General features: G+C 40.1%; 1 protein-coding gene across 1 annotated transcript; it reads right to left on the bottom strand.

Moving 5' to 3' along the window:
* Positions 1-6,824: 6,824 nt before the first annotated feature.
* dpm2 (dolichyl-phosphate mannosyltransferase subunit 2, regulatory) lies at positions 6,825-10,786 on the bottom strand. Its single transcript, XM_071904284.2, has 4 exons — positions 10,735-10,786; positions 9,105-9,194; positions 8,509-8,611; positions 6,825-7,784 (listed from the first exon to the last, which is right to left on the bottom strand). Exons 1-4 carry the CDS (start codon positions 10,735-10,737, stop codon positions 7,729-7,731), a joined length of 252 nt encoding a protein of 83 aa, XP_071760385.1. The 5' UTR covers positions 10,738-10,786; the 3' UTR covers positions 6,825-7,728.
* Between the last annotated feature and the right edge of the window lie 5,106 nt (positions 10,787-15,892).

Here is a 15,892-nt window from a genome sequence, read left to right as displayed (position 1 = left end):
ACTCCAGGGGGCAGAGCCAGGAGAGTCCTAGCAAGCATCCAGACTTGCTATTCCTGTCGACGAACAGAGATGGTAGCTCAAGAGCCCATCCAGCTACAGCTCTTGCCCTCACCACAGACATTTCCTGCAGTTTGCAACCCAAGGCCAAGTATATCAGTTCCAGGTGCTTCCTTCACCTTGTCTCTGTCTCCCATGGTGTTCACAAGTTGTGTGGTTGCTGCACTGGCACCCTTGCAGACACGTGTGCTGAAGATATTCACTTGCCTGGTCTGGTTGGTGTATGCACCATCACGCAACTGGGTGTTAGTAGACACACAGTTGGTGCTATCTCATGTGCAGACCTTGGGGTCCAGAGTGAACTGGGAGAAAAGCAACTTGCAGCCGACACAGCAGGTTATGTTTGTTGGGTTGAAGCTCATCGGTGACAATGAAGGCATCCCTTAGAGAACGAAGGGCCAAGAAGTTGGTGTCCCTCCTCGAGCACCTCAAGCAAGGTGCATACGGGAGTTGCCAGAGTTCCAGCGCCTTTTGGGCACAATGGTGGCTGCAGCAGTGGTGGCTCCCTTGGGATTGCTGAGGGCCAGGCCCTTTCAGTGGTAGCACAAGGCCTTCCAACTACACCCAAAGACTGACAGCATGGTGAATTTAAAGGTGACAATAAAGGTGACAAAGTCTTGGGCGGGGAATGGCGCCTCCATCCAGTGGTGATGGCACAGATTTGGCATCAATTCAGCAGGGCCAGAGTGGATCTTTTTGTCTCTTGGTCTCGCTTTTTCCCCTAATCTCACTGGTCTTGAGACAGGTCAAGCTCGGAAGGTGCAGGGTCTTTCTAGTGGCCTCAAGATGGCCAGGGAGACCGTGGTTTCTGGGGCTTCAGGATCTGGTGTTGGGGAGTTCTTGGGCTGAGGGGGCTAATGTGGGGGAAAATATGGCACTCCAACCCCCAGGTTCTGAGACTATGGGTTTGGCCTCTGGTGATCCCGGCTTGCAGGAAGTAGGCAGGGCTGTGCAGGAGACCCTGAGGAATGCCTGGGTTCCTTCCACAAGGGAGAACTATGCAGCAAGGCGGAGGCTGTTTTCTACATGGTGTGCCAGCAGTCCAGTATCCTGTTCTATGCCACTCATACTTTTTTCTACAATATAGCGTCTGACTTGAGCAGGTGGTATTTTTTGCGGCGTGGTGTGCTTTTATGAATCGCTTTCACAATATGTAAATGATCAAAAGGGGTGGAAGTACGGGGAAAGCGGTAACGCTAATACCGTCCCGGTATTTCACGCTTATGAATGAGAAAACACCCTACCGTGACAGTATCTGCCTCTAACGTCACGCTAAACCTGCCGGTAAGTTTTATGAATGAGCCCCACAGTCTGTTCTGGATAAAGGGAAGACAGCCAACATGGTGAAGGTGTAAGTGGCTGCAATTTCAGCCTCTCATGCAGTGAGATTAGATGAGACAGTAGTAGTTTTTGTGCTGTATTTTGTATCAACATTGCTGTGAAAGGTGTACAACTTTGCTGCGTCTGCCTCAACATTCAAAGTGCGGTTATTCGGCTCAGCTGTGACGGATTTGCATGAAATTTGGCATGCATATTCGAGATTGACTTTAAAAAGAGTTCCACATTTATCATACCATAGACCACACCCACTTGGACCAATCACACCCAAACTTCATATTATGGCTTTGAAGGAATAATTCACCCAAAAATGAAAATGTCATTATGTCAGACAAAACACCAGTGACGTTTGTATTTTTGGGTGAACTATTCCTTTAACTTGGCCCTAAAGTTTATGTAGGTACCAAATATTGTATCCTTTGGTCCATCCAATTCTGAAATATAAATTTTTGGCATTTGTGGCGCCCCCTACGGGTTGATTTAGAAATCCTGCTGCATAGATCCTTCATGAACAAACGGGTCATGGACAAAATGGTTGATGAATTATGGCCAATTTTGTGTTAGGCCACACCCTTTGTCATGTTCATTGGTCACTGGCGACAATATTGTTAATGCAATTGAGCCTGTTAATATAACATTGGTGTATCAAGGCCCCCTTTGGATGTGTACCAAATTTGGTATTGATATTTTTCACTATTTTTCAAAAAATGCAAATGAGCATCAATTGGCATATTTGTCAAGCATACTCAAGAGAATATGTGTAGCAAGGTTCATGTCAATCAGTGCAGGAATTATAGCCCATCAAAGGTTTAAAAATTAGACCTTTAATTATGGTGCCCCTATCAGGCCAATTGGGATCATACTTATTGGGAAGCATTTACACACCATCATCTATCATTCTGCCCATCATTCTGTCATGTCTCTATCATGTGACATCTCACAGTGATTAGAGAATTGGCAGAAGAAGAAGAAGGAAATTGTAGTTGTTAGCAACAATGTGGTGGCCAGGTTATGAGAAAAAAAGGGAGTAAAGAGAAGGAAGGTGGAAGGAAGAAGATGAGAGGATAAGGAAGAAGAGGAAGGAGAAGTCCAAATTTAGTATTACAGAGTTTAAGAGTTTATAGTAGCTGGTTATAGGACCATAAGAGGGCCATGAACTGAATAAGCCATTTGGAAAGTAGGTTACCTTTTAGTTTGTTTCTTAAACATTAAGGGCAGCTTTTCAAATTAATTGTTTACATCATAATTCCTGATAATAAATATTGTTCATCTGGACAAAATGTGAATGTTTTTAAAATTACTTTCACTATCTGTTTGGGTTTTTTTGTCATGATCTCTGTTGTTGAAACTAAAATGGCAATAAATATATTTGTTAAAAAAAAAAAAAAACTTTTACTATGTTTGGTTAAACTATAAGCAAGATACCGATGTTCAAATATCTCCTAATTCCCACTGACTACAATTGTTTAGAAGGCAAAAAAAAAAATGCCAAAAATTAAATTTGGACATGGCTGCCTAAAGAATGCTAAACCAGCACAAAAACGTGGTTTCAGCCATACAGGCTTGAACCCCCAAATATGAAGCAGAGCTTGTGTGTTTCTGGGTGATTTAAGAGCACAGGGGAAGCACAGGGGCAGTCTGCAGTAACAAAAAGTAAAAGGAGGAAGGAAGCTGTTTAAGCAAAGAAGGAAAAAAGGCAAATGAATGGACAATATGGTGAGAGTTAAAGGGGCAATAAGTAAGATTTTTTTATTGCCCTATAGCACAAAATGAACATAATCTGTGGTGCTTTGATAGGGTTCTTGATCAATACGAATGACTCAACTCGATTTTGACTGAAATTACAGTTCAGACAAATTGTATGTCTATGGCTGCTGAGAGTCAAGACTTGATCAAGACTGTAAAATACTGGCTCTACCACAGCATATCTCAAACAAAAATTAAAAATACCAGTGTATGTGAGTTAGATACAGAGCTCCTCCGAATGAGTTTTGGGTCTTTCAACACTGTGCACATGCTTCAGTGTCAAGTGAGCTTGTCACTTTTTAGGGAGTGACATACAGACACGCTTGTCAACTACTGTCTTACCTATAGGCATTTTGTGCTAAATGCATCTAAATCATATCCTGACCATCTACAGTGGTCTAGTGATATGCTACTCGTCAATTAATTAAATAATTCTACTTCAAATTATTCATTTCCACAATCCCACGGAGAGGGTGAGGCACATAGGCTTAACACACGCTCCAAAAAAAGGAGGAATCCATGGAGGAGATTCATTGGTCAAGATAGTAGTATAAAAGCATACAATATACATTTTATTTGTGAACGAAAAGTAGTTCACACATTCACCTGAGAAGTTGGGTTTGTTTTCATCGGAAGTCCCGCCTTACACGGCACTTCTCACCCGTCGCTAACGTCCTGCATGGTTAATTCAAAACGTACAGCTGTGAAAGAGTGTTTATCTACCTGAAAATAGTGCGCGTGGAATAAGTTAGCTCTATCATTCCACAGTTCGTTCCACAAATTAGTTGGAGCCACTGATAACAAGCTAGTTTGGTCTCTGTTACAATGCTGTTTCCCAAAAACAACAGCGATTTCACATGGGAGAGATGCCAATCTGGAAAACAAGGCTAACTTTCATCAGCACCAGAGGAATCCTTTAAACGCCTTGCTTAAGGGCTCAGCGACAGTTCTTGTTGAGGAAAGGCAGAGCATGATTCATTCACTTTCCATTCCCATGTTTTCCCAGGCAGTCCTAGGATTCAACAAATTCCCTACGCTCCATGGAGAATTAAACAATCCATGTTGCTCTATGTTACTCTGAGCTGCCGGAGGGTCTTGAGGAATGACCAGTGGCAAAACCAAAGCTCTACTAAACAGACTCTCGGTGACGTCCGTTGTCACCTCGATTTCTTGCAGAGTGTTTTATCAGTGAGCTGGTGTGGACCCCTTTCAACATCAGACACCCTTACCCAGGTGACTCAGCGCAGGTTGAGCAGTCTCTTGGCTTGTGTCCAATCCTGAGGCCTTCTCTGCAGCCTCTGTGGTGCTTTTGATGGCTTTCCACTTGTGCATGCTTGTGATGCCAGGAAACTGTAAGTGCTGCACTTAGACTGGCCCACAAACTCTTTGCAGCCCACCAACATGACCACCTGCTTTCAGTGGTTCTGACAGTAGCAGTCTAAGCGTGGGAATTTAAGCTTTCTCCCCAGCTAGCTTCAGCTGCCAGGAGCTGTACTGATATTCTCAGCTGGGGTTGAAGTTTCTTCCCCACTTGCTGGGCTGAAGGGCTTGGTTTGGGTGATGCCTCTGCAGAGAGTGTCTGCAACAGCATTTAGCACCTGGCTGTGGTGCGTGCCAATGAGAGCAGTAGTAGTGCTAGCCCTTCCAGAGCTTTTGGTTTTAGTAGTAGTAGTAGTAGTTAGTGATAAAGTTTGTGATAAAATACTAGGACTGTCAAATGAAGTGTCAAATGACCTTGTTGACAAATGAATTTGCAACAGCACCTAGATGGCTGAATACTGTCTCTTCTAGGAAGTTAATAACAGCTCAAGACAGCAGAGTTCACAGAATAAGTAAATTTGGCCTGGTCAAGTGGGGGAGAGCTTAAAGCTGATCTTCTCACCTTTTTTCAAATAAAACTGCCCAAAACTGTTCAATTTAGCCAGGAGGCGTCAACATTGTGACTGAGGAAGGAGCTCAGAACAGGATCTAGAAGATCAGAGAAAAATGTTGCATCGTGGACTACCTTCTGAAAATTTGGCATCAGGTCTGATTAAATGGCCGGCAAGTTGTCCCGCCCACACCGACCGTCCCCTTCACATAGCCTATGTAAACCCAGTGATGCTGAGCAAGCAGCTTGTACTCTTGACAACAAGCAGAGAGGTGCTCTTTTCAAGTCCTGGATCAGGGATGTAATGGAGAGTAAACCCGCCTAAACTCAGCTCAACTCTATAGGTTGTCTGTATGCTACTGTGCATCACAGTAAGTAGCATCAAACTGAGGTTGGTTAGGGTACTGATGAAGATATATTTTGGGGGGAGGGTGCATAAATTAAAGCTTTTCTGAAAACACTTAGTTTTTGTTATATTGGTGCTTGTTTGCCTTATAATCACTGACTGGAGTTCATAGTTTACCCACCTTTTTATTTACCACTATATCACTGCCCTGCATGCTGCAGTAGCTATTTCACAACAACACACTCCTCCATAGGCTAATATTAGACCTATTAGCATCTTGCAGCAGGGCAAATCGAGATATTTAAATAATTGGTTTTGTAGAGGTGTTATTAGTTTTTAGGTGTGTATGGTCCTAAATGTTTAGTAAACTTTCTCCAAAGCTGTAGCTTAACAGATGAATTCATTTGTTTAGGCTTATCAATATGCTTAGTCAGTATGGACAACAAACCTGTTTTTGTTGCTCCACTGACATAGGCATTACCTGCTAGACACTCCACACTGACACAGTAGGCCCACATGAGACAGTGGCTTCCAGTTGAGTATTGGTAGGTCAAGGGAATTCACTGAACTGATGCTTCTTTTTAAAACGACGCGTCGCGATGCTCAACTTTCCACGGTCGTTTCTTATCATAGCGGTGGCGCAAATAGGAAATATCCCGATGGCAACTTGGATATTACAAGCTTTAATGACAGCATCCAATACTCAAAAGTCACATAGTTAATCCTAAAACGCACTGGCATGTCAAGGTTCGCATCCTTTGATAAAAGTGTTAGAGAGGTTGTGTACTTGCCTCCGTTTGGCTCATCGACGCAGCGAGTTGAGATCGGTCCGCTGCCGGCGGCGCTCCGCTCACATGTCAGTGCTGCAGTCAGTGTGCTGACACTGAGCGGAGCCCGGCACACCCTGCACCACATGCACCACAGACAGACCTCCTACTGACCGGCCGGTGGCCGGCCGCACGCTGCTGCTCCACACTGGGCTCACTAGGGGCCCCGGTGCTTTTTACATCATCAAATGTCACACATCACCCGTAATGTCAGAGGTAGGATGATGATGATGATGATGATGATGTTTCTAGCAGATGCTGCTGACTCATGGCATCAAGTACTAGGCTGCTAACTAGCCTACTAACAATCATGATACTGCTACCGTTATTACCCTAATAATAATAGGCCTACTGCTGCTATTACTACTGATAATAATACTGTTACTCTTACTACTAATAATAATACTGTTACTATACTAACACTGCTACCATTACTACTAATAATAATACTGCTGCTACTATTACTACAAATACTACTAGGCTACTGCTGCTGCTACTATCAATAATAATAATTGTAATCATTCAAATTATTATCATTACAAATGAAATGATTTTTAGGAAATTAAATGAGCATATATTGTATATAGATCTACGTACATTAGGATTAAAAAGAAATAATTCATAAGTCACAAGGCAGAACTCACAACCCAAACATTTTATTTCATGTACAGATACGGGACCTTTGGCCCTTCTCCCATTTTCAACCTTAGTTTTGTGCAACAGACTGCAGTGCAGCCAGAGTCTGGATTAGATCAGGAAGAAGGTACATCACTTGGAGTAATAAAAACATTACAAAAATGGATTCCCCTATGTCACAATATTTACAAACAACTGTGTTGCTGACATTAAAGTTGGAAATCTCACATTTTCCATCCAGTGACATGTAGTCCTGTAGGTGTATTTACCACAGAGCAGGTCCCCTGCTACCACTTCACTGATAATTACCTGTAAAGGCAAAAGTGAAACCAGTCCATTTGCTTCAAGATGCCTGCTCATTACACGTTACAGACCAGACTGCCGCACATCACCTGAACAAAAGCTTTCCATTTCCAATAGTTGGTCTGAGGGATTATCTGCTGGATCCCCATGCAATCCTACAGAGTGCAGGAGAGGTTTCCACTGCCCTTGGTCTGGTACATATTACACTGGTATAAACTCACCATGTTCTCAACCCATCAGCTAGCAATCTAGCACTGCCTAATGCCTACAGCAAGAATCAGGATTTCTGCATACACCAACTGACCTCAAGCCTAGCGATGGGTCAGTGCACCTGGCAGCCCAAAGTGATTCATTGATAATTGTCAAAAACCTTTGGACACCTTTAAAATGACAGATTTAAAGTAGTGAAATGAATAAAAGATTGTGTAATTTTGTAAGCCTTAAGAACCTAGATAGGAGACACAGACATGTTTTTTGGTTTTCCTGAAGAACTGTTGGAATGAAGATGGAGCCACCAGGGACGGTTTTAGAGATGGTCGTCGAGTAGCATCGAGATTAATGTCACACACTCTGACCCACACAGCCGTATCTCTCACATCCTGCGTCTAGTCCACTTTCTTCGGCTTGCGATTCTTCCAGATGACGACTGCAGTGAAGGTCCCTATGGAGCACATAAGTAAGTTATTAAGTTTGAAATGACTATTACGACAGTTTAAGGTTAATTCTCATATCTCACATCTCACTCAACAACAACAACAACAGAGAGGACAACATTCATTCAATAAAAACAGACTAAAGACAGGTTTTCACTAATTGTACACCTTGTAGGAGTTGAGAGAGGTGTGGATAGGTCTAAGCAAAATAACATACATATGTGGTGGGTTACTTTTTTAGTAGCCTGGGGTTTTCCACAACTTTTTGAGCTCTGTATGAAAAGGTTAATGATTGATAACCCCATCTTCAGAACCATATATACATATTTTTGCTGGCCAACCATGAAATACAGTGTCGCTACTGTCTCAATAAAGAAATTGTACTGAGGGGACTTGAATACCCATGCTCCATTAGGAAACAAATGGTGAGGGCCCAGTTAAAGCCACAGAACCAGTATAGTATTGATAAAAGCACAGTTTAGTGAGGTTTGTAATACTATAACTGGATTATTTTCATATAATGAAGAAGAATGACAACTCCTCCCCTAGGGCTCAAGGAAGCAAGTCTTCTGCCTATGTTTACAATCCAAAAATTTCATGTCTATAGAGGTTTGTGGCAGTCGGCTGAGTCCATATTTCAGTCTGAACACTCCCTCCGCTGTGCGTTGCATTTCATCAGTTATACTACTTATCAGCTATATCAGTTAGATATAGCTGCAGATATCTACTCACCTATACAGAGCAGCAGTATTACTGCTGCGATGCCAGGCAGAATGACCGAGTACTCCCGGGGAAGAAAATACTTGTGCAGCACATGATCGCTGTCCACGAAGGGCTGGAAGAGGACACAATATCACATGTTTTTAATGAACAGACAATGTTCGCTTACATATGGATTATAGAGAGTGAAATTCCTCCCTCTGTTAGCATTATTGTGTAGTCCAAACAGACTGAATGCGTCGAAGTACCTCTATGAAAATGGGAATCAATGGGTTCATTTTTACACTATTTTTAACACAATAATATGTGCAACAGGACAAGGAGTGGTGCAAACCTTAAGAAACAGTATTGTCAGCTTTGGTCATTTCATGAACTATAGTGTGAGGATACACCAGAAATAAATATGCAAGGTTTGGAATTCTTGCCCCAATGTGACACATGTGATTCAGGCTTAGTGAATTAAATCTAGAGTAGATAATGGACTATGTGTAGGTTTGTATCGTCACTCAGCAGAAACAAGTCATGTCTTTAGGCTGTAGAATAATCCTGATCCCATACATTAAAGGAGTCTCTCCAGCTAGGATTTTAGGGAAACAAACGGCACCTACCAAGACGATGACCCAGACAGAGTAGTATGTAAACAGCAGCAGGCTGAAGCCCACCAGACTCATGCCAACTGCTTGGTCGATCCCAGTGGCCTGAAAACAAAGAAGCTCTGATTAGAACAATACAGTAAGCTCACTTTTAATACTTTGTTCATTACTTATCCCATGGGCTTTCTGATTGTCCCAGACTTTTTATTCCTCCTATTTTTACATTGACATACCATGGGTGGCTGTGTCAACATAAGAAAGTTAAGCTGAACCAACTGGGAGGAGGCCATGCACTGCACACACAGGGAGCCTCTGACACATGTGGACAGGTAAGGGAGGGTATGTGAGATGCCAGTGGGTCTAAAACCACAGAAAATGAGTAGTTCTATGTATATTTGGGGACTGAATACTTAATTATAATAATAAAAATAATATTTTTTTCCATACTTTGCTAAACTATTTTGTGCAATTTCCAAAGACCTGGAAATTACCTAAATATTTTTTTCATATAGGCCTATTTCAAGACTTTCTAGACCTGCGCCTTGCCTTGTTAATTTAATAAACTGGGTCTAAAGTTCTAACTTTCTTCTGTATATTTTAACTGAACAATTGCCAGCGTAGTGTACAAGTTGACAAGTCTGTTTTACAATGCAGTATTTCGGGAGAACCAGCAGACAAGTGAGGTGAGATATTTTTGGACATGAAAATATGTAGGCTATTGTTTTTCAAAATGGTTTTAAGTTACTGAAAATGCAAAAAATGACAGCTATATGGTAACAGTGAGCGCTCTGCTGAGAAGGAGGCTTTACAGAGAGGCTAGTTTTAGTGACAGTGCGTCACGCCAAGCACCATTCATAAATCTGAAAATTTAATCTGGTTTTGCTTTTTCTGCAAACATACACGACGTACAATATTACATAAGACCAATTTACGCTTTGGTAGTGCTCACTGGTCAATTCGGCATTCATATGATCCACCAAGCAGCATTTTACTTCAATAAAACCTCAACTTTTACAATTTACCACGGCTCACTTCTGCGCACCGCGGTGTGTTTTGGTCTAGGAAGACTGAGCGAACAGCAAGCTAGCGGATCGGTTCTAAAAGTTGAAATGTTACTGAACAAATTACTGTTTGGTATATTTGATGTATGCCGGATTGAAAAATGCCACCCATCGATTCGTAAAGGTCCTTTGTTATGTTCAACAATGTTTGTATGTTTATGTGATTAGGAATGCAACATCAAATTGACTGCTTTTTGTATTGGAGTTTGGTGTACCGTTCACTGGTGTATGGAGAGAACGCCATCGGCGACAGACTGACCAAGGTTGCAGCTTCAAAAGCCTGAGCTCGCCCTGGTTTTAATCCGTTCAGTTCATTAAATCCCTTGTCCGTAAACTTAAACGGAGACGAAAAACTCATATGCTCGTCGATTTCACGCTACCTTAACTAATTTAGCAAGCTATCTTAGCTAACTAACGTTAGCACGTTTCCCATATAGATTCCAATAACTATGCATTAGCCTACATAGATTTCATGAATGAGTTAAATTAGCCGCAGCTCCCAATATACAATTTTAGGACTTATAGCTTCAATTAGTCCTCTTTATGTAATTTACTAAAGTTTACTTATCTTAAATCCTTCTTACCATTTCTGACAGATATTCTTTGCTGACGTTGATTCTCCTTCTTCTTCTTAGTATAAAATTGAGGCTGACCAGAAGTATCTGAGGCTCATTACTGCCCCCAACCTGCTAAAGACTGATTGTAGTCATGATAAAATAACCAGCTCAATATACTGTATCACATTTCAAATAACATATTTCTGTTACATCTAAACCACATATCATGCATCCATATTAATTAGATAAGGAAAATAGAAACGATTAGGGCTGAGCGAAAGACATATTTGTATTTCAAAAGTGCATAAATGTCATGTCAGGGTCCATTACATGCTTTACAATTCATTCCAATATCCATTCAAATGGCCAATGCAGCATATGCAATTCAACCAGTATGTGTTGTATTTTTTACAGTCCTAGTTTGGCAACCCATGGAAATTAAAAACATTTAAAAAGACAATTATGGAGGGTGATATTCTCCCAGGTAAGGCACATTTATTTGCAGTTTTCTTATCTTACAATAAGTTGAATGAGCTCAGAGAATGTGAATCTGTTGCTAGTTATATGTGCTTTGTAACTACTGATTGATATTATAACTACAGGATATGTAATGAAACAAGATGAAACTACAGGGATTATGGCTGTTTTATTTACGTATAGCCATATTAAAATCCATATCAATAGTCACTTGTTTTGCTGACACACACTTTCTCATCTTTTCAGCTGGGATGCAAATATTCACTCGGCTCAATGCCCTTGACGGTTGATCGCTCAAATGTTGCTTACACATTTGCAAAAAGCCCCTTGGGGAGAAGAGTTAATGTAACACCCCGGCCTCTAACATCACTGGATTGGTTGCTGAACTAAAGGAAGTCTCTCTACAAAAAAACTGCAAAAAACAAAAAAAAAGAACTGTGGCTGCTTCCCATGGCTTTTTTTGCATGTTCAGACGAGTGAAGAGCAAAACATCTGAAAAAGCAAGTTGCACTTCACTTGTTTTCATAGTCAAATGAATACTATTAAACCAAAAACATGTTATATCTCGCACTCAAAAACTACACTCCAACAACTGACAAAACTTGTTCAGTTATTTTATCTTGTCTCCAGACTTATCAAGCTTATTTTAGGATTTATTTATTTTTTGCACTGGTAGATAATTTTACCATCAACAAATTCAGGAGAATGTAACTTGTTTCAGGACATTTACTTGGTAAAAGTGAAATTGTCTTGAGTAAGTTTCTTGTTTCTAGATTTTCTTCATTGTTTTATGATGATTTCTTGAAAGAAGCCATATTCGTATGAAATGTACTGAAACCAGCAGGATTATCTGCCAGTGCAGTGAGATAATTTGACTAAAAAAATCATGAAATAAGCTTGATAGGTCTGGAAACAAGAAGCAGAGAAAAGGCACACCAGTGAAGAAGAACATGCCTCCTCATCTACAGCCGACGTTTGATTCCCTGTCATGTTCTTATCTTCTTCTTCTTCTTCTTCTTCTATCTTCCCTAGCTGAACAAGTTCCTTTCTTTGACATCAGTTCATTAGGATACCATGCTATTCCATTACTGTCAGAAACTCTGAACTACCAACAGAACTACAAACCTTCTCATAGCTGATGACTCCTGTCAACTCTCTCTGTCATCTGTCCTCTTTGGAGAGTTAAACAGTCCAAAGTACATGACAGCAGATTCCTGCAGATGTTTCTGGTTGTATAGTCTTTCAGTTATACATATATAATCATTATCACCATCACAACAGCAGTCATGTCTGTATATTCTTCATCTACATTATATTGATTTGACTGTATAATCTTCTATGTGCCTATTTCTTCTTTCTATATTCTTCTTCTTGTGCCAATTTAATAAACACACCATCCAAGTGATTCAAATTATAACAAGTTTCATGTTTGTCCAGCAGGTGTTCTGACAGGCTGTAGCACCAGCTATGTGTATGTGACTCTCAGAGGTGTGACCAAGTCAGCTTTGCTTGAGTCCCAAGTCTAAATGTAGAGTCCAAGTCAAGTCCATGTCATTAATGTCAAGTCTCAAGTCTAAATGTAGAACAGCAAGTCAAGTCAGAACAAATCAAGAGTCCAGTATCAATTTAATATCTTAAAGAAAACTAAATATCTAGGACTTTTCAATGCAATATGGTTTTAATAGGATAAAAACTTGGTAAGAGCATCATGAGTTTGATTTCTAGAATCAGATTCAACTTCAATAAATTCAATCATTCCACACAAATTCAGAAAACAGAATTTAAATTCAGTCGTCTGCTGGAACAAATCTCATCACTTTCAATCTAAGTCATTTACACAAACACAAGATCTCAAGTCAAGACTTTAGAAACCTTTTCAAGTCATCAAAGTACAAGTCAAAGTCAAGTCCCAAGTCACCAGAACTCAAGTCAAGTCCAGTCTCAAGTCCAAGTCATGTGACTCGAGTCCCCACCTCTGGTGACTCTAAATCTACATCAGATATAGATAAAAAATGTTAATATAGTCTCACCCCAACACTGGGTTCATTTACATATAGTTATTTATTGGACTGAACATTTTGACTCCAGATTTTGATGCTGTAAAAGGTTTGCATACATTTGTTATGTTTGGAGACACTGAAGTACAATACATTGGTATTTTGAGTTACAATAGGTTAGGAAAATAAAAAAATATAGAGATTTTCCATTCATAATTCTAAAGAAAATAAGTGAATATACCCCAAAATTTTGTCAAGTATCAAGTTTTTTTCATTGAAATATTGATTTAAATATGTTCATGCTTATATCACAGGGGAAACCAACAAAGCAGTTTTTTATATGTATTCTCAGATGTTTTATGGTTTTAAATTTCTTATAATTGTACTCATCCAGTTTACCTCCTTCCTATGTAAATACAATCAGTATCACAGCTAGTATTGAGATGCAATATAATCCAAATCTAATGATCAAATTATCAGGAAAAAAAAACCTTTCACCTCATGACATAATAGCACATTAAATGCATACATTTAGTTAAAAAGGTCACGTTACAAATTGTCAAGTACGAAGGAAAAAAATTATTAATAGAACAAATCCCCTCTTCAGAACAGTAGAAGATTCACCAACACGACGATTCCCTTTAGTGTATTCTCTAATATCCATGCTCTCCACTAGAAATCATTGGTGTTTAGACTGTGTGTCCCGTCTCACCATACAACATAAGTTTTCCCACATTTTTCTGTACAAAAATGTAAACCAGCCAGCTGGTCTGAAAACACCAGGAAAGTAAATAGATTTGCACTTATAACCATTATTTGTGATATTGACGTTTTTTTAAGAAACAGTGGGAATCAATTCTTCAAAGAGACCATGAAAAATGTTCAAAAATAGTTCTCAAGTTTAGATGTCAGTAGAGGGACTCAATCGCTGCTATACGATTAGTATGGAATTAAATCATATGTGTATGTCAACATGTCAACGGATTTGAAGCTTATTTATTGGATAGCTGTGTCTATACGACACATACTGTGTGCATAATACTGCCTATCAACAAACAACAGTCTGAGGAATGAGTCGGACATAAGAAATACTTTTTTTGAAATTTAAAGTAGCATCTCTGTAGACATTGCAGGCATTATTTTCCACTTATAGGGTTCAGTTTTGAAAAGATTGCAATGCTAGCATAAAGTTGAGAAAAAACAATGAGAAACAAAACTTAAAGGTGCACCAGTCTAATAATTCCCATATTGAACAAAAATGGCTCTTCCGTATTTAAAAAAATGTTTAGATAGTTTAACTTTAAGATCAACTCAACTAGTATTTACCCAGGGTTTGAAATGTAAAAGGAAAGCTTTTCAGGATCCGATGTACATACTTTCACATCAAGCACACATGCATGGCCTGCATGCATTTGGTAAATCTCTAGGAGGCACACTCACTCACCCAGATGTGACACACACATTAACATAAACATACACACACAAAGACATCTATGGGGTGCTGTGTGGGTGAGGATCTATTGTATAAAAAGCTCTATTGTAAGTGATGGTACAACAGGAGCTTTGTGCTGGAGCAGCTGTGGGACTGACCTCGCCACACTGAGAATGTGATGCCAACACACCCAGTACCAGGATTATCAGCATGAGCTGTAGACTTGAAACGACAGGGTCACTTTGCACCAACCAATCAACTGCTATATGAATAATAATGAATCTCTTATTAACCATTTAATTACTCACAGTCCTATATTGCAGCACAAAAACTGCCTGACCCTAAAAAGTGCGCTGAGTTGTGGCTGGAGTTAGTCGTTTTCATAACTATGGTGCTCTGTGCAGCGTGACACCTGTGTGCAGGGCGGCAGCTAATGACAGGCCAATATTCAGCTGGCCAGGTCTATTACTATACGTCTCTTAGTGGCGATGATACATAAGTTAGCCAGCTAACTTTTTTAAATATCCTAAAACTATTTGGTCCATATTCACAATTACTATTCAGGCGTCCGGTTGTCAAAAACAATGGTTTGTCCAGAATAGAGGGCTTTAGTGGCCATGTTGGAGGTCCAGATGAACAGATGATTACACTTCTAAACTTACAACTCACCTGTCTCAATTTCTCTATTGTTTGTGACTGAGAACTTACTGATCCATCTAGCTGATTTTGTGTTTAAACAATGGCAGCTTGTTAGCTAGCTAACCACGTGATTTGCATAGCAGCTAAAGGTAAGTGGCTAGTACCTCGGGCTAAAGACAATATATATAAAGTAACCTATTCAGCCTGTTGCAATGTGAATTGTTTGTAATGCCTTACTTTGTTGATCCCTCTATTCTGGGTTTGATTTATCTGTTGGAAGTGAAGAGGAATGTGTAACTTGGGTTGTGACAAAGATGTCCGTCAACCCAAACTGCAAATGTAGCTGAGACAAACCACTATATGGTCTCATCACCACAAAATCTCACAGTCTGGATTAGTTTACAAGAGAATAAAAGGCCTAGATATTCACAATCAAGTATAAGTACGGAGAGACGGCCTATTAAAATCCATGAAGCAAATAAGTGTCTAGTAAGTGCACAGGATGGAGGGTTACATATGGACCAGCCACATGAACACCAGCTTTGTTTAAAAGATCTACGGTCTAGTATGAGCAGAATGACATTTTACAGATGTATCAAAGCACTGGATTTAGATTTGAAGAGGAATGATTAGAAAGGAA

The sequence above is a fragment of the Centroberyx gerrardi genome, chromosome 2 (assembly GCF_048128805.1).
Source record: "Centroberyx gerrardi isolate f3 chromosome 2, fCenGer3.hap1.cur.20231027, whole genome shotgun sequence".
NCBI classification, from domain to species: Eukaryota; Metazoa; Chordata; class Actinopteri; order Beryciformes; family Berycidae; genus Centroberyx; species Centroberyx gerrardi.
This window is presented reverse-complemented; position numbering and strand designations above follow the sequence as displayed.